This window comes from Rhincodon typus, chromosome 3, assembly GCF_021869965.1.
Source record: "Rhincodon typus isolate 14 chromosome 3, sRhiTyp1.1, whole genome shotgun sequence".
NCBI classification, from domain to species: domain Eukaryota; kingdom Metazoa; phylum Chordata; class Chondrichthyes; order Orectolobiformes; family Rhincodontidae; genus Rhincodon; species Rhincodon typus.
Genome location: NC_063334.1, coordinates 13,629,675 through 13,651,987, shown reverse-complemented (window position 1 = coordinate 13,651,987; position 22,313 = coordinate 13,629,675). Strand labels below are relative to the sequence as shown.

The window sequence follows — 22,313 nt, the reverse complement described above, 5'->3', positions numbered from 1 at the left end:
TTTTGTTCCTGATTTACAGCATCTGCAGTTCTTTTGGTTTTTACCAGGATGTTGCCTGGAATGGAGGGAAGGTCTTATAAGGAAAGGTTGAGAGAGCTAGGGCTTTTCTCTTTAGAACGACAAAGGCTGAGAGGTGACTTGATAGAGGTGTACAAAATGATCAGAGGTATAGATAGAGTGGACAGCCAGAGACTTTTTCCTAGGGTGGAGGTAGCTATTACAAGGGGACATAGTTTTAAAGTGAGTAGAGGTAGATATAGGGGAGACGTCAGAGGTATGTTCTTTACTCAGAGAGCGGTAGGGGTGTGGAATGCATTGCCGGAGAGGGTAGTGGAGTCGGCCTCATTTGGGGCATTTAAACGGCTATTAGATAGGCATATGGATGATAGTATAAGGTAGGGGTGAGTGTATAATGTGGTGGGATCACCTGTAGTGCAACATGAACCCAAGATCTCGGTTGAGGCCGTCCTCATGGGGACCGAGCTTGGCTATCAGCCTCTGCTCGGCGACTTTGCATTGTGTATCCCCAAGTCCACCTTGGGAGACACTTCCCCGAAGATTTGAGGCCAAATGTCCTTGACGGCTGAAGTGTTCCCCCACTGGGAGGGAACACCACTGTCTGGTGATCATTGTGCAGTGTCCATTCATCCATTGTCATAGCATCATCATAGTTTTGCCAATATACTACAATCGCCAGACAGGGATGATCTTTCCCAGTGGGGGAACACTTCAGTGGTAAGGACATTCAGCCTCCAACCTTTGGGTAAACATCCTCCAAGGCGGACTTTGACATACACAATAACACAGAGTCGCCGAGTAGAGGCTGATATCCAAGTTCGGTCCCCATGAGGACAGCCTCAACCGAGATCTTGGGTTCATGTTGCACTACAGGTGACCCCAGCTCACTAGACTCTCTCACATACACTCATACACTCGCACACTCACACAGACCCTGTCACGCACACACACTCACACTTAAAAAAACACACACTCTAGGCCTGAAACGTCAGCCTCTCTGCTCCTATGATGCTGCTTGGCCTGCTGTGTTCATCCAGCCCTGCACCTTGTTGTCACACATATGTACACTCACACACGTACAGTCCCTCAGACTCACACTCTCTCTCAAGCACACACACACATACTCTCTCTCTCACACACACACACACACACACACACACACATTCTATCTCTCTCTCACACACACAGTCTCTCTCTCACACACAGTCTCTCTCTCACACACACACAAACGCACATACATATAAATCTATGCGGTGAATTATCTCATCCAAGATGTTTGTGTATTGGCAGATACATTCTATTTTTTCAAAAAAATAAGACCAGCCTGACTCCAGGTTAAAACACAGACAAATTCTAAACAAGGCCTCATACTTAAAATGCATTGACTGACCTTTTCACAGAATCCCTACAGTGTGGAAACAGGCCCTTTGGCCCAACAAGTCTACACTGAACCTCAGAGCATCCCACCCAGACACTCTGGGTAGTTTAGTGTGGCCAATCTGCTCTAGCCTGCATATTTTTGGACTGTAGGAGGAAACCCACACAGGCACAGGGGGAATGGAGTTTATGTACAAACTCCACACAGACAGTCACCTGAGGGTGGAATTGAACCAGGGGCCCCCAGTGCTGTGAAGCAGTAATGCCAGCCACTGAGCCACTGAGCCACCATACCACCCAAGCACACACATACCTGAGATGACTCCTCTTGTATACACAACTAAAATCCTTTAATTATCTCGGGACAATGACTTGAAAGAAATTCTGGGATTTCCATTTCAATTATTAGAAACCTGTGTTTCCTTTCCAACTCATTAAAGATTCAACAGGAGGCGGTCAGTGAGACATTTTTAGGGTTGTTCCCTTTCTGCTTATAAACTCTGTGCCAGTATACCTCTTCTTCCACACTACACCTGAAGAAGGAGCAGAGCTACAAAGCTAGTTTTTTCAAATAAACCTGTTGAACTATAACATGGTATCATGCGATTTTTGACCAAGATTTCCGAATAACAGATCAGCCAAACAATGCCACATACTTTATGGCACTATTGAACAATCAGCAACTAGCAATACTTTTGCACTGATTTATGTTTTCACCACCAACACAATATTTTATTGTTGCTCATCCTCATCATATTCACTCTCAGAATCATCTGTTTTATGAGTTGTTTCAAATATTTGACTCCTTATTTTTGGATAATTCCTGAAAGTGATATTTTGAGATAAGCTTGAAACATCTAATTCTCATTCTGCGTGGACTTTTAGGATTCATTAATTGTGGGCACTCACCAATCCTACATTTTCTCTTGATTCAGAAATCTATTAAAGCGGCCTGTTCTGAAAATACTTTATTTCTAATTTTACTACTTCCTGGTTAGGGTAAAACCAAAGCCATACTTTGCTTCTTCTTGGTTGGAGAAGGGACCTGTCACATCTCCAGTTCAATCTTCCACTGATCACATGGCTCCAGTTCTGAAAATACTGGTGCATAATCATAATTCATGATCCTGCAGTGTGACTCGGCAATTTCACTTTAGAAAGCCATTGGGAGTTTCACTTCTATAAGAAACAGGGATGACATTTCACTTCCTTTGCCATTCCACTTGAAGAGGTTAATCTTCTGCTAGCATGTTTTATAGACTGGTAGCCGTATGCTGTTTTGGGCAGCAAAGAACATAAAGATTCGCAAGAGTTTTTACTGTAAATCTATAGATTAGTACAAACACCAGTTTCCACCTTTCACTGTCCAGAAGCCAGCCTGCTACTGGGGAAGAATCCAGTTCATAGTGTGAATGAGCATAACTTGAGCATCACATATGATCCGTTCTGGGGCTGTTCTGGTTGCCCATGAAAGGGGCTTGCATTTCTAAAGAAAAAACAGAAAGTGCTGGAGAAACTCAGCAGGTCTCATAGTATGTGTGAAGAGCAAGCAGAATTAACATTTTGAGTCCAGTCACACTTCTTCAGAACTTGCATTTCTAACTCTGACACAGGGGACAAAACAAGTGCTTATTTTTCTTAATGCAGGTAACAGCTTTCTTAATTATATACACTTAGTTAACGTTTCATATGAAGAACACATTTTACAGGTTAGATCAATGTGGGACTATGTTTCTGTCAAAGCTTGCACTTTTTCTCTCACTACTGCTCCTGAACTAGGTGCTAGGAAGTCTGCAAAAGCTGTTCACTGTGGCTTAGTGTCTGAGTTTCACTCCTTCCATAAGGAATCTCAGGCTTTGATTCATGCATTCCTTTAAAGTACAGTAAGCATTGACTACCGACCAATCAGAGAATTTTATGCATTAATGCATCTGATTATTTTTCTTCTTCATTTGTGGGCCATCTGATTGTTTTAACATTTTCGAGATTCATGCCTAGCTGTGGTTTATGTGTAATAGTTATGTTTTCATATTATTTGGAAATAGTTTAGGTGTTTGTACAGATGTGTAAACTTTTTTTTTGAGATTTGGATGATATAGCAAGCATCCAAAGAAACACGATGACTATGACTGGCTACAAGTCCTTTAAGTCAGTCCTGTTCCAATAAACAATTACAGTACTTTTGTTTTCTTCAGAAACACAAGTAATGAAGTGTTAAAAACAATACAAAACTGTATTGTTACCTCCATATGACTGAAACTGTCAGATCAGATACCTTTCCAGTGACTTGATATAGCAATATTATATGACAGTTCCAAGCAGAACATCTTCAGTACATCCAAAATGTTCCCTTAGTATATTTCTGCTAAGCTTTCACTTTATTGTTGACAATGACCTGTCCCTGCTTGAAACTCATTAAAACTTCTTGTTCCATTTCCTGTACATTCTATTAGTTAAAACAAAATCTCATGTATTTTCTATTTTGTTGACCTTAATTGGTAAATATGATACCTTGTGCTTACATATTGCCCAAGGCAAGGAAGCTAATTTGGAGCCCTTTGTCCAAACCTTTAATAATTTTAAAAAAAACTTCTATTATATGCCGTCTCATGCTTTTCTTTTTCAAAAAAGAAAAAAACTCATTGTATAGGAGGGACCAATCCATACTCATGCATCATCCACTTCAAGACCAAAGATCTCACACTTTTACTTAACAATTTCCCATTTCTTGAAATAGAGAAACTAAATCTGGTCAGTACTGCCAATGTGTAATTTGAAGTGATCCCTCTGGATTTAAGTTATTACCTTTGTTACACATTCCAACACACATTTAACAGCATGGGAACTTTGTACTAATGGTTTTAGTGACCTAACTAAAAACCCCCAAAGAATTTTCTCCTGCTCTGATACTTCAAGTAATTCCTTTTAAAAATACAATCCAAATTAGCTTGTCCTAATAACAATGTATTTCCATGCAATAATGTACACCTGCAATGTCTTCACCAATTGAACAATCTTGTAACAATGCTTTCGAATTTGCGCAGATTGATTTTCATTATTTGTCACTGCTCTTACTGAAGTAGTATCTGTAAACATGGACAATTAGAATATACTTTCTTCCTCTAGATTATATATTATAACATGAACAATGGTGGGCCCAATACTGAAGCATATCATACCCCACTGGTGACTGCCTGCTAAACATTTTCCAGTGCATGATTGCTGCTTAATATCAATCAATTGCCCATTTATCAGACCATTAGAATTTATTTCCATCGAACCTTTGCACTTGGATTTTATGAAATACCTTATCATATTTGGCAATGTCAAATCCCTCCATCTACTAGATCTGCCATTTTCTCAAGTAAATAATTAAGCATTATCATTCCTTTTAAATCCATGGTAAGAATTTTGAATTGGTTGAATCTGCTCTAGGTATTCCATTTCCGTACTGTATGACTCAATGACTCTATTTTCAAATAATTTCCTAACAGCAGAAGTAAAGCTTCCAGGTCAATAATTTGAGGGTCTCGCCTTCAAATCTTTTTTTTTGAAGGTGGAACGCATATTAATAATTTCCCAATCCTCTGGGATTTGTCCGAGACCAGTGAACTCTGCAAAATATTCAGAAAAGGATAAAATTAAATCAAATTTTGATCAATTGTCAAAATTCTTCAATTGTCTGGTGAGGTGAAGTTGCTTATAACTGTTTGAAATGTTCACATGAAATTCACTCTGGCCATAATGCCCAGTGAGGCATTAAGTCAACTATTTGAACATATCCTAGTATCATACAGTGTAATTTCCATCCACATGAAAATGTTGTTTTAAGACTTAAGACTTAAGTCTGAATTTTCTTAACAATTAAGAACGTGTGCGTCATTACGAAAAGAGATGCTAACTCCCAAATCTGGAAATTCTACCCCCAAACGTGTTGTCACAGCGGTAGGGGCAAGTTTTAATTCACATATCCATGGTTTACAGAGGGTGAAGCTGCATTTGTTTGACCTCATTTCCACCAGCAGAAAGTCCAAACCATGAGTTGTGCACTTTAGACCTGGTAGAAAAAAAGTCTAAAGCCGCTGGATTCCTCCAGAAGGATAAGCTACTCTCTTAGACATTGATCCTTAGAGGAGGTGACGTTTCATTTGGAAGAGGTGAGGTACACTTTGAGAAAGAAAGTCAATGGGCCCTTTGGAATTGTTAAAAGTAGACATGATCCTACATGAAAAGCTTTGAAACTCAATGGAAGTGCTAAGCTCAATGGAACAGTCAAAGGGAAATTTTTCTCTTTAAATATTTTAAACAAAGGCTGTCTGGTGTGTAAAGCAATGTACCCTATTAGTGGACATAAACCTGAGCACTAGCATCTTTACCAGGTTAATGCTGCGTGACTGATTTCAAAACCTTCCATTATCACAATGTGGTGCGTGTCAATTCACAGTCTGATTCACAGATCCAAATGATTATAGACGTTTGCAAATGGAACAATGAATTGCAATGTTTGTTTTTATAACATATGAAAGAAACTTCAACGTAGTGAATGGGTTTTTATCAGCAGTGAATTCGTCAATGGACTCTCTAGAACTTTATTTTATCACATCTCAGCATGTATCTTGAGATCTGCCCTCTGTGAGTGGTGGATGAGCCATCATGGTAGGTGTTAGGACACAGAGTGTGTGAGGGACATGGGTTGGTATGAGTTGGCACAAAGGGTCTATTCATAGATCATAGATCATAGAATTGTAGGTGGGTAAAGAGTATATGGTTTGCCATGGACATTATGGGGATTTATGTCTGTGGATAGAAGGGCACAAGCTGCCCTACAGCCATAAGGAATGGGCAGAGGGGAATGAGTTGGCATGGAGAATATGAGGGGCCATGAGGGTGGGTGCAGGGCAATGGTTGATGTGGGAAGGGCTGAGGGTATGAGGGGTAAAGACTGGGAGACGAGAGGGCTTTTCTATTCTTGATTTCTCGTCATATCTTTGACAACATGCTGTTGCACCAAAGCAGGCTTTCTGCCCAGTCTGCCTCAACAACTGGCAGCGTCCGCACACATTCCCCGGTCACCCGCCATGATTCCCATTTTCACTCTCAACTTTTTCTTCCAATCCAAGTGCCCTGCTGCAAATCTGTTCAGCATTTAGACAGCGTTTTCTAAAGTTTACTTGTTGAGGGTGTCTAGAGTAGAACTCAAACGTTCTAGCCTTGATTCGGAGGTAGGAAAGGATCACTCCAGCCATAACACAGCATGCCTCGATTTGGTGTCCAAATAGAAACCAAAAGAACTGCAGATGCCAGTAAATCAGGAACAAAATCAGAAATTGCTGGAAAAGCTGAGCAGGTCTAGCAGCATCTGTGAAGAAAAAATCAGAGTTAACGTTTCGGGTCCGGTGACCCTTCCTCAGATGCTGCCAGACCTGCTGAGCTTTTCCAGCAACTTCTGGTTTTGTTCTTGATTTGGTGTCTATTCATTTAAATGCACAGAAAAGCAGCAACCTCCATTATTAGCTAGGGAACTGTTAAAGAACCTGACCCTTTATTATGTGACAACAAAAACGGAAATTGCTGGAGAAACTCAGCAGCATCTGTGGAAAGAAAGCAGAGTTAATGTTTCGAGTCTGGTGACCCTTCTTTAGAACCTAATTTGCACTCCTACAACCCAAAATTCCTTCCAGTAAAGATACTGAAGTGCATAGTCACCTTTATACATAACCTGGATTCAGAAAGTGCTGATGTGTAAATTTTTTTCGCAATATGTATTGAGTCTTTTGAAGAAGCTGTGGAAAGAAATTCAAAATTCTACATTGACACGCATTTACATTTTAGCACCTCAGCGAAGCTATGTAAATCAGTGAAATATATCAGGATCCTGTCTTTCTGGAATCTTTTGAGGGTGGGTGATGGATGTTCACTTGTAATTGAATTTAGATTGATGGCCAGAAGTCTTCTGGGAACATTTCCAAAGACACTGTATTCTAATTAGTTTTCATCAAAATACCTAGACAGTACTTTGCATGACAACTGCTCTGTGGAAGCAGATGTGGACATTTCTAGAAGTTTTTTTTCTTGTCACCATGCTGCAACCAAATAGAAAATGAGGGGAAAGAAGTTGCAAGATTTCAAAACTATATTTAAGAACTACACTCTTGTGTAGATTTTTTTGGAAGTCTTGATGTAGCAACCATCTTGAATTCATAAAAAGGTTTGGACTGTATTTTAAACATTGTCCTAGGAACATTGTTCATCTATTGAAGAGTCGATACATAGCTTGGAAAGAAATACTTAAATTGCATATATTGTCAACAGTTGTTATTGATATCAGGAAAACTCAGCAAAATTCTGCATTTTAAAAAATTCTAGTAGTGAAAGGATTATACACGTAGCACAGATCAGCAAGAATGACTTTGTTATTTCTCACGTGACCAATATATTTAATGATAGTATGAAATTTATGAAGCTAAAAATACTTTCTCCTTTTTTCTTCTCTTCTGAGGTTCACTGCTGTGCCATTCAGGAGGGTACAGTAACAGAGGTTCCTTGTATGTTGTGTATCAATTGCTGTTACAGGGAGTGTATTCAGTCTTTTTTTTGTCGTATTCTATAAGCCTTGATTTCTAACAATGGCTTTATATCCTTGAAACAGCTCTTCAAGACATCTTCCCAGAGCAACCATCCTCAATGTTCAAGTTTTAGAGCAATTTATTGAACACAGCCTGGCTTTTGGGGAGAAGATAGTCAACCATGTCACAAAGTGTAATGCATATTATTATTTACATTCCTTCCAGAAGCTTATAATTTAGGTGTTAGTCGACCTTTGTGAAGGTGGGTCTTCCATTTCCTCCATAGAAAAAAAATCTCCACAAATCTGAGCAGTTTCTGTATTCAAGATTCATTGAGTGGGTTCAGAAGTCAGCCTGCTAGATCAAACGTCACACTAGTCAGACATGTTCCTGAAGAAGGGTGTGGGCCCGAAACGTCAGCCTTCCTGCTCTTCTGATGCTGCTTGGCCTGCTGTGTTCATCCAGCTCTACACCTTGTTATCTCTATGTTCCTGAGACAGCTTTGTCTGTCATTGCAACTCTGAATTGTTAGGCTGAATAATTCTGAGGCAGTATTTGTACCCAATGGTTTAGAGCATTTCAGGGTTGGAGCTGCTTCTGGGCAGTCTAGGTTCACCGAACTTTTGATTCCTGAAAATAGATCGAAGGATCCAAAAAAATGGGAAAACCACTCTTGTTATGATTTTCGTGTGGCAGCATTGAAATGATTAAAGGCGACCTACCTTCTTCATCATGTTCTCATTTTTTTTTCTAAAAATTCACCAAGAGGAGGGTAAGTTTAGTGACCGTGCAAAGTGTTAGCATTTCTCCCGGTCATAATTGTTGGATAAAATCTGAAAGAACTGCAGATGTTGTGAATTAGAAACAAAAACAGAAATTGTTGGAAAAGCTCAGCAGCCTCTGTGGAGAGAAATCATAGTTGATGTATTGGGTCCAGTGACCCTTCCTCAAAACTCCTGAGGAAGGGTCACTTGACCCAAAACGTTAACTCTGATTTCTCTCCACAGAGGCTGCCAGACTTGCTGAGCTTTTCCAGCAATTTCTATAATGATTGGATACTATGGCTGATGTTGTCTTTCGAATGCTACGTTTTGGAAAGGAATTCAGGATTGGAATTGTTCAGAATTGTTAGGCTACATGTGTGTTATGTTATTCAAACTTACACAATCCAGTGGATAAGGAAACAACTCCTATTTCCTAATGTAATTTTTGTGGTTACTTTTTATTTTGAAAGCTGTGCGCTCTGCAGCTAAAATGTTCCAGGGTTCCAAATGCATGGACCATCAACTATTGTGTGTATTCAACAATGCACATAGTAAAGCTACTCATGTTTGGCAAAGGAAAATATCATTTATGCCAGGTGAAATCACATTACTGATGATGTGAGCTCTGAAGCAAAGTTAAGATTTTCTAGCTCCACTGGAGCAGCTGCAATTAAAACAAAAATATTCACAGTTTATCTTAACTCATTGCAACCCAAAAGGACTTCCGAAATGGAAAGAGTATAAAGTGAAGTATAAATTTCTAGGAAGAATCACAATAACAAAACAAGTCTGTGGTCGAATCACCACCAAGAAATTTATATCAATTGTTGGAGCACTGTACACACCTAGTGTATTCACACATGCTGTTGGCTGGTATAGTGGCTCAGTGGTTAGTACTACTGCCTCATGGCACCAGGGACCCATGTTTAATTCTACCCTGGGGCAACTGTCTATGCGAAGACAATTCTCCTTAGATCTGTGTGGGCTTGCTCTGGTTTCCTCCCACAGTCCAAAGATGTGCAAGTTAAGTAGATTGGCTATGCTAAAGTGTGCAGGTTAGGTGGGTTAGCCATGGCTAATGTGGGGTTACAGAGATAAGGTAGGGGGCTGTGTCTGGGTGGGATGCTCTTTGGAAGGTCAGTGTGAACTGAATGGCCTGCTTCCACACTGTAGCGATTCTATGAATATCACATTTTGCGGTCTACCTTTCATTGCTTTGTGGCAAAACTAGTGATCTTCATTGTTTTCTCTTACCGTTTCATACAAACTGGCCAGTAGGATGAAGCAGTTGCTATGTTGTTAGCACTGCATTATAAAATAACTTGCATAACTGTTGACTTTAAAGGATTACAGTTTCATGCCTTTAATCTTTCTAAAGTATTTTCTGAAAATTGAAAGCTGGTAAAGTATTTTTTTTATAAAATAGAATCCTTACAATGCGAAAAGAGGTCATTTGGCCCACTGAATCCATGCCAACTCTCCAAAGAGCATCCCACCCAGACACAGCCCCACCCTATCCCGATATTTCCCAGGGCTAATCATCCACCTAGCCTGCACATCCCTGGACACTACAGGGAATTTAGCATGGCCAATCCATCTAACTTACACATCTTTGGACTGTGGGAGGAAACCGGAGCACCCAGAGGAAACCCACACAGACACAGGGAGAATGTGCAAACTCCACACAGACAGTCGCCCGAGGCTGAAATTGAACCCAGGTCCCTGGTGCTGTGAGGCAGCAGTGCTAACCACTGAGCCATCCCCTACGAAATTTAATTTTTGTATTTTAATGTCACCTGTTTATTTAAATGTTGAATTCTTGAAACTAAACAGCAGAACGAGCTAAAAAGAAAAACATCAGCATAAGAAAAGTTCAATTCAGCCAAAATTTAAATCAATATTCAGGACTTAGTTATGTCCCTTATTGCTTTAGTGGTAACCTGCTATCTTTCTTTACTTCCTCTTGAGTCAGAACTTTTTAAAGTAATTCTATTAAATCTACATTAACTCCCATTTCTGGAATTTGATTATTTGTTTAAAACCCACAAGGTTACACTGAAGGGTGAAAGTCAGGTCAAAAGACTCTGGTTGCATGTCTACAGTCTATCATCATCTCTTCTGACTCTAGTCTTACTCAGTAAAATCTGTTTCTTCAGTAAACCAACTTGGAAAATTTAATGGAATAACATTTTTTGATAAATGCATTGTTGATTAGGAAACCGTAGCATTATCATTGTCATCATCATTGTACCCTTCCAGGCAGTTTTCTTGAGCCATTCATTTCATCAGTATGTTCATTTGAAAGCCAAGACAAGCCACAAAGGTGGTCCTCAGTCATGGCTAAGGATATTCTTATGACACCTCTGGGAAGTAGCAAAGGACAAATGGAATAAGACTCATGTATCTACCTTTTATATAGAATGTCATTCGTATCTTGAATCAGTTCTCAAATACCTTAATAATTTAAGAGGTACTTAACTGTTTAATCTCTCTTGAGCAAAGTTCCAAAATCATTATCATCTGTTGCAAGCACAACTATGTAGCAATGTACAATAACCTGGCAATACAGGAAGAAGCCAGGCCTGAACAAAAAGCCAGATCAATGTGGAAGCACTGACCAGATGATAAAAACAATAGTAAAGTAAGGAAGACTGATGCAACCAGCATTCATCCAGGAGACATTCAACTCGATGTCTAAATTATACCTTTAAAATTAACCATCCGCATGTACCAAGAAGGTAATTGAAAACAGCTTTTTCCTCATTCTCTTCACTTCACCAGTGAACATCAAAGTACATTTTTTGCTTTCTGTGGGTTTTTTTTCCATTCATTCAGAAATAAACTTCTGGACAAATTTGAAGTACAATGAGTGGTATTTTCTGCTCCCTGGTGCATTGGGAGCAGTGGTGAATAATGTGAAAAGATGGAGAGAATGAGAAGAACCAAAATCTTGATGTTGAGAAAAATCTTTGCGATTTTCATTTCATCAAGCCTTAAAAGGCATCTTCAGAATTTCACTGTTGACTGTGACAATCCTATTTCCATGCAAATCCATGCTTATTAAACCCCAACTTGTGTTATTATTCTGCCATTTCCTCTTTTCAGTTGAGGTAGTGAGAACTACCAATGCTGGCGAATCTAAGATAACAAGGTGTAGAGCTGGATGAACACGGCAGGCCAAGCAGCATCAGAGGAGCAGGAAAGCTGACATTAAAGCTTCAAAATCTCCCCTCCCCCAACTGCATCGCAAAACCAGCCCAGCTCGTCCCCGCCTCCCTAACCTGTCCTTCCTCCCACTTATCCATTCCTCTCACCTCAAGACCCACCCCCCTCTCCTACCTAGCAGGCGCATCCCGCCTCCTTGACCTGTCCATCCTCCCTGGACTGACCTATCCCTCCTTAACTCCCCACCTACACTCACCTTTACTGGCGCCATCCCTGCCTCTTTGACCCGTCTGTCTTCTCTCCACCTATCTGCTCCTTTATCCATCTTCCATCCACCTCCCTCTCTCTCTCTATTTATTTCAAAATCCCCTTCCCCTCCCCCATTTCTGAAGAAGGGTCTAGGCCCGAAACGTCAGCTTTCCTGCTCCTCTGATTCTGCCTGGCCTGCTGCGTTCATCCAACTCCACACTGTGTTGTCTCCTCTTTTCATCTGCTTTCTTGAGAAATGAAATGGTGCAAATTCTTGAAATGTAAACCAGAGCAGGTACCCAGCAGCTGCAGCTTGTGGCATGTCTATCCTGGCCATCATGAAAATGTCTCTTCAGAGCAATGTCCCTGCAGGCTGCATGGCACCAACCTCCTCAAGCCTTCATTCACGAGCTGGTACTGGCAAACCCACCACCTGCCTCTACAAATCATCATCGCTGCTCTCAGACCAACTCACTCATTCCTTCAGCCTTTCAACACTTTACTTTGGAGTTAGAGTCATAGAATAGAATCCAAAATCCCTACAGTATGGAAACAGGCTATTTGGCCCATCAAGTCCACAACGACCCTCTAAAGACCATTCCACCCTGTCTCCGTAACCCTGCACCTCCCATGGCTAGACCCCCTAGCCTGCGCATCCCTGGACACCATGGGTAATTTAGCACGGCCAATCTACCCTAACCTGCACATCTTTGGACTGTGGGAGGAAACCGAGCACCTGGAAGAAACCCACGCAGACATGGGCAGAACGTGCAAACTCCACACAGACAGTTGCCTGAAGGTGGAATCAAATCCAGGTCCCCGTGCTAATCACTGAGCTACCATGCCTCCCCCCGAGTTCGGGGACAGCTACAACCTGCACGCTTCTGCTTTGCAGACTGGAACACACGTGCGCATCTCGTGTACCAACACAGTTGCACCTTATGCTTTTTGCTGGCTTTCTTAACACTCACTTACTTTCCTGCTTATCTGGAGGATGCTAGCCTCCATCTCCTTCACGTTGCTTTCTTAATGTGCACTCACTGACTTCAGCACTGACATACAGGTTGCCTTCCTCTGTAGACTGCATCTCTTTCTCATGCAATGGGAAAGGCAGGCAGTTTGTCACACTGGGGAGCACTGAACAGTCAAAAGGGTAGATATGTCATTGAATAGCATCATGCTATGTCAATATCTCACCTGCAGCATTCAGGCAAGGTCAGTCCTGTTGCAATTCAGATGCAAACTGCTCAGGGATGCCAGGTACATCAGTTAGTGTTGTGTGGAGACACCTGCCTGGGGCAGTGGGCCAGGTTTTCCTGAAATGAGACAAAGGAAAGGATTGAGTATCACAGACGTGGCTGGGGAAGCAATCACTGGGGATACGCCAGCAGGAGATGTGGTGAGATGTAGCTAGAGAGTGAGGAGGACATGCGACGACAGGCAGGACTTGTAATTTGGGCAGATGAGTTAGGTGGACATGATGCATTCAATGTTCAAGTTGTAGTGCAAGAGCTTAGGTGAGAGGTGAGTGCAGTGGCAGAGTTAGAGTGAGTGCTGGCCCTGTGAGTGTGAGATAACAGAGAAAAGATGGTGCCACTTACCCCAGTGGAGCACTGTAGATCATTGACTTTCTTCCTGCACTGTTGGTATCCTGCCTTACCCAGGACAATTTAGGTTCCAATTTATGCCCAAGCTGGCTTGGTCTGTTGGAATGGCCTCCTGTCATGGACAGCAGGAGAAAGGACTGCTGTTTTATTTACCAGGCTACCCACCCACACCTCCAGGGCCCTATCTGTGAAGCAGATAGCAAACTTTCCTTTGTCCTGGAACATGTATTTTTACATATAGTCGAGTGTCAGTTTGAGTAGCATTTCCTAGTTTGTAGAATCTGAAGTGATCTGAAACTTGGCCTTAAATATCAGTATGATAAGCAGTGGCCAGTACCTCTGCCTCTCCATCCTCATAATTCCTTAAGAAAACCACCCATCAGTCCAGTTGCATATTTAAAGAGGTGAAAACTTGAAGATTGTGCGAGAAAAGTCATACCAGGGCACAAAGGACCAGGCACTGTCAATCTCACTTGACAAAACACTTCAACTGCGAGCGGGAAAAAAAACCACCCAATGTAACAAATGTACTGACCCACACGATAATGTTTTGAATGTTCCCATAATTTGTAATCGTCAGTGCACACATGGGACCTCTAATTCATAGCCAGCGGATAATTATCAATGTATTCATTTTGAGTTTCAGTGGAATTTACACGAGATTTTGATAGCTCTCTACTTGCTCACGCTTATTTCGAGTTTGCACTATAACAGCCTCAGACATTTCTGGCATACTTTTTGTTACTTTCTCAGAAAGCTGGATATGCCCTGAGAGAAAGTAGCTGTATCTAACCATTCTCTTACTGTGTTACTGGTGCTAGAGTTCACTACAGCATATCTAGTGGTCTGCATGGGAGCAAATTTGAGAGAAAGCAACAAGTGATCTGAATCTCAGCCTCTCTCAACTCAATCCCGCAATTTTCTGAAAAAGATAGAGATTACTTAGCAGAACAGAGCTCTTGAACTTTCTACTGGTATTTTGAGCTTAATTAAGGTTAATCCAATGTGTTTTGACTTATATCATAGTTTCATACAGCATGGAAAAAGACCCTTCGGTCCAACTAGTCACACTGACCACGTTCCCAAATTATATTAATCCCACTTGCCTGTGCTTGGCCCATGCCCCTCCAAACCTTTCCTGTTGATGAACTTATCCAAATGTCTTTTAAATGTTGTAACTGTACCTGCTTCCACCACTTTCTCTGGCAGCTCATTCCACACACAAACCACACTGTGCAAATAACGTTGCCTCTCATGGCCTTTTTAAATCTTTTTCCTTTCACATTAAAAATATGCCCTATAGTTTTTAACCCCCCAACCCTAGGAAAAAGACCCTTGTCATTCACCTCATCTATGCCCCCCATGATTTTATAAATGTCATAAAAGTCACACCTCAACCTCTTATGCTCCAGTGAAAGAAGTCCCAGCCTTTCCAGTCTATTTTTATATCTCAAACCCTCCATTCCCAGCAATATCCTAGTAAATCTTTTCTGAACCATCTCCAATTTAATAATATCCTTTCTATGACAGGGAAACTATAAATGAACATGGCACTCCAGAAAAGGCCTCACAACATCCTGTACAACTTCAACATGATGTCTCAACTCCTATTTTCAAATGTCTGAGCAAAGAAGGCAAGCGTGCTAAACACTTTCATAACCACTCTGTCTATCTACGACACAAATTTCAAAGAATTGTGTACCTGAGCACTTGGGTCTCTTTGTTCTGCAACACAACCCACCAATAATTGTATAAGTCCTGCCCTTGTTTGTTTTACCAAAAATGCAATACCTCACATTTATCCAAATTAAATCCCATCTGCTACTCTTCAGCCCATTGACCCAATTGATCAAGATCTCTTTGTAATCTTAGATAACCTTCTTCACCATCCACTATACTACGAATTTTGGTGTCATCCGCAAGCTTACTAATCAAGCCTCCTACATTCTCACCACATCATTTATATAAATGACAAACAATAGTGGAGACGACAGTGCAGATGCCTTTCAAATTACTAGATGCACTACAGGAAAGTTTCCTACAAAGCCATTTTTCAGTAGGTAACAGTAAAAGAGTAACAGGTTATCGAGCAAATGTTTTGCGGCATACATACTTGGAACTAGTATTTGGGAGATAGTATTTGGGAAATCTCCTGAGGTCAAAATTTTTTTCCTAGTTTAGAAGGAGGTTCTCTTGGGTTTAGTTAACAGTATTTACCCTGTCAATTACTCTCTCCTGGATTTATTCCAACATTCTTCCAGCAAGGGTGCTTAAATACTCAATTGAAAAAACCTTTCTTCACCACAATTTATCCGATATGACTTCAAGAGCACGATCCCCGAATCTGGATGCGTAGTAGCATAATAATTAACCATTTTACACTGATACTGTAGTCCCAATCCCATTCCATTCCTGTAGAGAAGAGAATCCTTTAAATAGCAGGTGTACAATTTCGGAGAGATGGGTTGAGGAAAATAAAATTATCAGAATTTCCCAAACTGCACCCCAGGAGAATTTTTGTACTACTAGCTGGACATCTTAGGAACCAGGTGGTAATTTCACCAAATTTCTTCTAGCAAGAGTACTAAGATGAATGAATCTGTGTGATTCTGAGTTCCACTCCATAGTGCCAATAGTACACTGGTTTGATGTTCCACAGTATGGTTTATTCTGCTTCTAAAATGCTTCATTTGGTGAGTTTCCAACCACATCTTATCATCAGAGATAGTTCTGGATGACATTTCCCTACATTGAGAATATCTCCTCAAGCCCCTTCCAATTCAATGAGAGTGACATAATCAGAGTCCTGGGAGGAGAAAAAATGCAAGTGAACAAAAATCAGCTTTAATAGCACCAAATTTATGAAGAAAACTTTAATCTACAGATTGAGATTTAAATATTTACACAGAAGCATTACTCCACAACATCCAATCAAATATACTTTGTTTCTGTTGTCCTAATTAATCTCTGATTATAGCATCAGTATCATGGGTGATCCTGTAAGACACACCATATGCTAAAAGCAATGTAACCTCTACACCAGCCAGAACAGTGTATCGCCATCATATTAGTTTCATCCCCTAAAAGACATCCTTCCTGATCCACAGTCACTTAGTTATATTAGACTTTAACCATAGTTGACATTTCCAAATACTACATTCCCAGACTAAAGCAGAACAAATCCCTCTGACCATGGGGATACCTGATCTCCAAACAACACATCTACCCAACTTCAAGTATCCAGTACTCCCTGTGTGGCAGAGTCTTCAGGCCGTGTATGTTACAGCCATCTCAGAACTCATTAAATAGGACTGGAAATAAATCATTGCCAATTCTACACAACTGCCTAAGGAGAAGGTGGCCAAAATGAAGACTGAAATAAATGATAAAAATACAGGAAGATCTAAATTATGAAAGCTCAAAGAGTCAACAACTCATAAGCTTAAAGAGTTTGAGCAGTTCCAAGTGTATTGTCAGGTCCTATCCATATCTATTGCAAGTATTGTTCAGACATTGTCATGGGGTTAGCATGTTACAAATAAAGGGAGACTAAGCTGGTGGAAAATAGTGGGGAAAGAGAACACATCTGATATGAATATCTATGTAACTGCTTCCAATGCGGCTGCAATTCATTCGATGTAGTTTCCAACTCAACTGGCAGGGCTATAAACTCAACGAGAAAGATGGTTAAAGAGCAATTCAAACAATTCAGTATTCCACCAGATTGTTGGGTTGCATGAATCTGAACCTTCTGCAGAAATTAGAAACACAATTTTTCCTAGCAGTTGAGGGACAGGGCGAGGGAGCAATCTGCGAGTATTTTGAAACAGCATCCATGTGGTGTCAAACACCACTTGACTGTTCTTTTAGCAGCAGCAGGTTTGCAGTTTTCCAGTGGAAAATTCTGATTAATGGAGAAATTCAAATGTAGATTGAAAGCTGTCCAACATACCCACTTTATAGGGTAAGTGGGACTATTAATAGGGCTGTAGTCACCAATGTGAGCAGGCCAGGAACTCAATATGTAATTCATGAACTATTCTAAATGCTATAAAGCACAACTAAATGAAACCATTCTTTTGTAGTATAAAATGACCTGTAATTGTTTCCCAGATGCTAAACCCAAGGTAAAGTCTTTGGGGCTGTGGGCTTCTCTTTTTCACACTTTGGACTTTTACCACAAATGAATGCATTAAAGACCTTATGGTTCTGTTTAAAGTTCATCTTAAGTAGACATTAGGCCTCTCCTGCATAAGAGACAACTTTGTAAAGTGAACATTTCAATCTCTGTCATTTTTGATTCTTCCAGCAGATTTGCATCCTCAGCTCCTTCTCCTCATCACATCAGTCCAAGAAGAATTGCAGCACCTCCACCCTTAATGCACAGAAGGACACCACAGCCACCTCAAGTTCAACAGTTCTCAGGGTCTCACCTCAAACCATACCCACCAATCACAGCTTCTTCTGCACAATCAAGCAGTATCCATGTCCAAGGTAAGAAACAATGACCACAACAGGAGAAATTCTAGTGAATTCACAACAGGAACCTTGTTGATAAATGCAAAGTTCTGCAATGTCTTATTGAAAACTGAATGCAACTTCCCATTTTATTCCTTAAAGATAAAACAGTGCAACAACCCCCAGCTTGCAAGTGTCAAGTTTGTTACCAAGCAACATTTTTCTTCTTCTTGCAAGAATATTAATTGCCTGAATTGCAACTGAGAAGTTCTTAGCTAAACAAAAACTGTAATTGCTGGTGAACCTCGATAAAGAGTCACCAGACACAAAATGTTAACTCTGCTTTCTCCCCAAGGTGCTGCCAGATCTGCTTAGTTTCGCCAGCGATTTCTGTTTTTGTTTCAGGTTTCCAGCACCCCCACTGGTTTTATTTTAGCTCTTAACCAAAAGCTAGCTGAACATGTTTATAAACTAATTATTTAAAATCTGGAGTGGGGAAATTCATTCAAGTGCAGAACAGGAGATAAAGCTGGGATCATGTTCCCCTGAGCAGCCCAACACAGTTGATTAGTGGGGGCACTTGTTTTCCCTTGCCGACACCATCAGTGCTGACTCCTGGGAGTGTTCCACAGTCACACATAGTTATACATTATCAGAAGGCAATTGATGGAGCTGTTGCCTGTCTTCAAGAGCTCATCATCGAGAAACCACCACAAAGGCAGCTGCAAAGCAATGTTAGAAGTAGCTTTCAACATTAGACAATCTTCAAGCAGGAACTGATTTTGCTGACTGCACAGATTCTACGAAAAAGAACCTGAGTCCAACAATCAACGGTACCTCTATTTACTTAACTTCTGCTTTTAGATGGCACAGAATTAATAATATGGACCAGCTCCACAAAAATCATTGTCTCATGAGATGGAAGCTATCACCAAGTACTGATGGATTTTATTTTTCACAATGTTGGAATCCTGTTGTGAGAAATAAGGTTTAGCATTACTAAAGCAGAAAATCACAGACAGTGCAGATTTTTGTTGTTCTCTTGTGGGACGTGTTCGTCTCTGGTTAGCCAGCATTATTGCCCATTCCAGTTGCCCTTGAGAATGTGGGCTGCTTTCTTGAACCACTGCAGTCCAGTTGGTGTATGGACACTCACAATACCCTCAGGAGGGAATTCCAAGATTTTAACCCATCAACACTGAAGGAACAGTGATATATTTCCAAGTCAGGATGGTGAACAGCTTGGAGGGGAGCTTGCAGATAGTGCAAGTATCTGCTGCCCTTGTCCTTCTACGTGGAAGTGGCCGGGGGTTTGGAAAGTGCTGTTTAAAGATCTTTAGTGAATTTCTACAGGGCATCTTGTAGATGGTACACTCTGCTGCTACTGAGCGTCAGTGGTGAAGGGAGTGGATGTTTGTGGATGTGGTGACAATCAAGCGGCATGCACCCATCCAGGGAAGTGGGAAATATTCCATCACACTCCTGATTTGTGCCTTTTGAATCGTGGACTGGCACTGGGGAGTCAGGAGGTGAGTTATTCAACACAGTATTCCTAGCCTCTGAGGTGAACTTGAAGCCATGTATTAACATTGCAATTCTGGTTGAGTTTCTGGTCATTGGTAAGTCCCAGGATGTTGATAGTGGGGGATTCAGTGATGGTAACACACCATTGAATGTCAAGGGGCAGTGATTAGGTCTCCTATTGAAGATTTTCATTGTGTGGCATTTGTGTGGTAGAAACCATTACTTGTCACTTGTCAGCCTGAGCCTGGATATTGTCCAGATCTAGTTGGATTTGGACATCTACTGCTTCACTGTCTGAGGAGTCATGAATGGTGCTGACCATTGTGCAACCATTAACGAACATCCCCACTTCTGATCTTATGATGAAGCAGCTGAAGATGGCTGGGCCGAGGACAGTACCCTGAGGAACTCCTGCAAAGATGTCCTGGAGCTGAGCTGGTTGACCTCCAACAACCACAACCATCTTGCTATGTGTCAGTTACGATTCCAACCAATGGAGAGTTTGCCCCCGATACTTATTGATTCTACTTTTGCTGGGGCCCCTTGAGGCCACACTCGGTCGAATGCAGGCTTGATATCAAGGCCTGTCACTCTCACCTCACGTTTGGAATTCAGCTCTTTTGTCCATGTTTGAATCAAGGCTGTAATGAGGTCAGGAGCTGAGTGCCTCTGGTGGAACACAAACTGTGTGTCACTGAGCAGGTTATTGCTGAGCAGGTGCTGCTTGATAGCACTGTTGGTGACACCTTCCATAACTTTACTGATGATCGAGAGGAGACTGATGGGGTGATGGTTGGCCAGATTGGATTTGTCCTGTTACCATCACTGAATCCCCTACTATTAACACCCTGGGTGTTACCATTGACCAGAAACTCAACCAGAATTGCAATATAAAAATGTGGCTTCGAGTGCACCTCGGAGGCTAGGAATACTGTGATAAGTAACTCACCTCCTGACTCCCCAGTGCCAGTCCACGATTCAAAAGGCACAAATCAGGAGTGTGATGGAATACTTCCCATCTGCTTGGATGGGTCATTTTCAGCATTGTCAGGTAAATACCATCGTTGTAACTGTACCTGATCAGCTTGGCGAGGGGAGCGGCAGGTTCTGGAGCTCAGTACTATTGTCAGGCCCCTTAGCCTTTGCAGTATCCAGTGCCTCCAACCATTTCTTGGTATCACTTGGAGTGAATCAAATTGACTGAAGAGTGTTATCTATGATGATGGGGACCACTGAGGGAGGCTGAGGAAGATCATCCATTTAGCACATCTAAGTGAATATTGTTCAAATGCTTCAGTCTTATCTTTTGCACTGATGTGTTGGCCTCTTCCATCATGGAGGATGGGGATGTTTGTGAAACTGCATCCTCCAGTGAGTCATCTAGTTGTCCATGAACATTCACAACTAGTTTTGACAGGACTGCAGAGCTTAGATCTGATCCATTGGTTGTGGGATTGCTTAGCTCTGTCTATCACTTGCTGCTTTTGCTGTTTGGTGTGGAAGTAGTCATAGAGTCATAGATTAATACAGCATGAAAACAAGCCCTTCGACCCAAACTGGCCCAGGCCGACCATGGTGCAAACTCAGCTAGTTCCAATTGCCCACATTTGGTCCATATCCCTCTAAACCCTTCCCATCCATGTACCTATCCAAGACAACAAGGTGCAGGGCTGGATGAACACAGCAGGCCAAGCAGCATCATAGGAGCAGAGAGGCTGATGATTCGGGCCTAGACCCTTCATCAGAAAAGGGGGAGGGGAAGGGGGTTCTGAAATAAATAGGGAGAGAGTGGGAGGCGGATAGAAGATGGATAGAGGAGAGGATAGTTGGAGAGGAAACAAACAGGTCGAAGAGGCGGGGATGGGCCCAGTAAAGGTGAGTGTAGGTGGGGAGTTAGGAAGGGGATAGGTCAGTCTGGGGAGGACGGACAGGTCAAGGGGGCGGGATGAGGTTGGTCGGTGGGAGATGGAGGTGCGGCTTGAGGTGGGAGGAGGGGATAGGTGGGAGGAAGAACAGGTTAGGGAGGCAGGGACAAGCTGGACTGGTTTTGGGATGCGGTAGGGGGAGGGGAGATTTTGAAACTTGTGAAAACCTCTTCCTCCGTTACATTGATGACTGTATCGGCGCCACCTCGTGCTCCCACGAGGAGCTTGAACAGTTCATCCACTTCACTAACACCTTCCACCCCAACATTAAGTTTACCTGGACCATCTCTAATACCTCTCTCCCCTTCCTGGACCTCTCTGTCTCCATATCGGGCAACCACCTAGAAACCAATATTCATTTCAAGCCCACCGACTCCCACAGCTACCTAGAATACTCCTCCTCCCACCCACCTTCCTGCAAAAATGCTATCCCCTATTCCCAATTCCTTCGCCTCCGCTGCATCTGCTCCCAGGATGAGGCATTCCACTCCCGTACATCTCAGTTGTCCTCGTTTTTCAAGGACCGTAACTTTCCCCCCTCGGTGGTCGAGAACGCCCTCAACCGTGTCTCCCACATCTCCCGCACCTCATCCCTCACACCCCGTCCACGCAATAAGAACCAAAAAAGAATCCCCCTCATCCTCACGTACCACCCCACCA

The 22,313-nt window shown here is 41.9% G+C and overlaps 1 protein-coding gene across 1 annotated transcript in view; it reads left to right on the top strand.

Moving 5' to 3' along the window:
• glis3 (GLIS family zinc finger 3) overlaps window positions 1–22,313 on the top strand; it is a 505,011-nt gene that overhangs the window by 423,857 nt on the left and 58,841 nt on the right. The window contains exons 7-8 of the mRNA XM_048619931.1: window positions 10,941–11,013; window positions 18,059–18,240. Coding sequence (XP_048475888.1) covers window positions 10,941–11,013; window positions 18,059–18,240 — 255 coding nt within the window. The remainder of the gene's footprint in view (window positions 1–10,940; window positions 11,014–18,058; window positions 18,241–22,313) is intronic.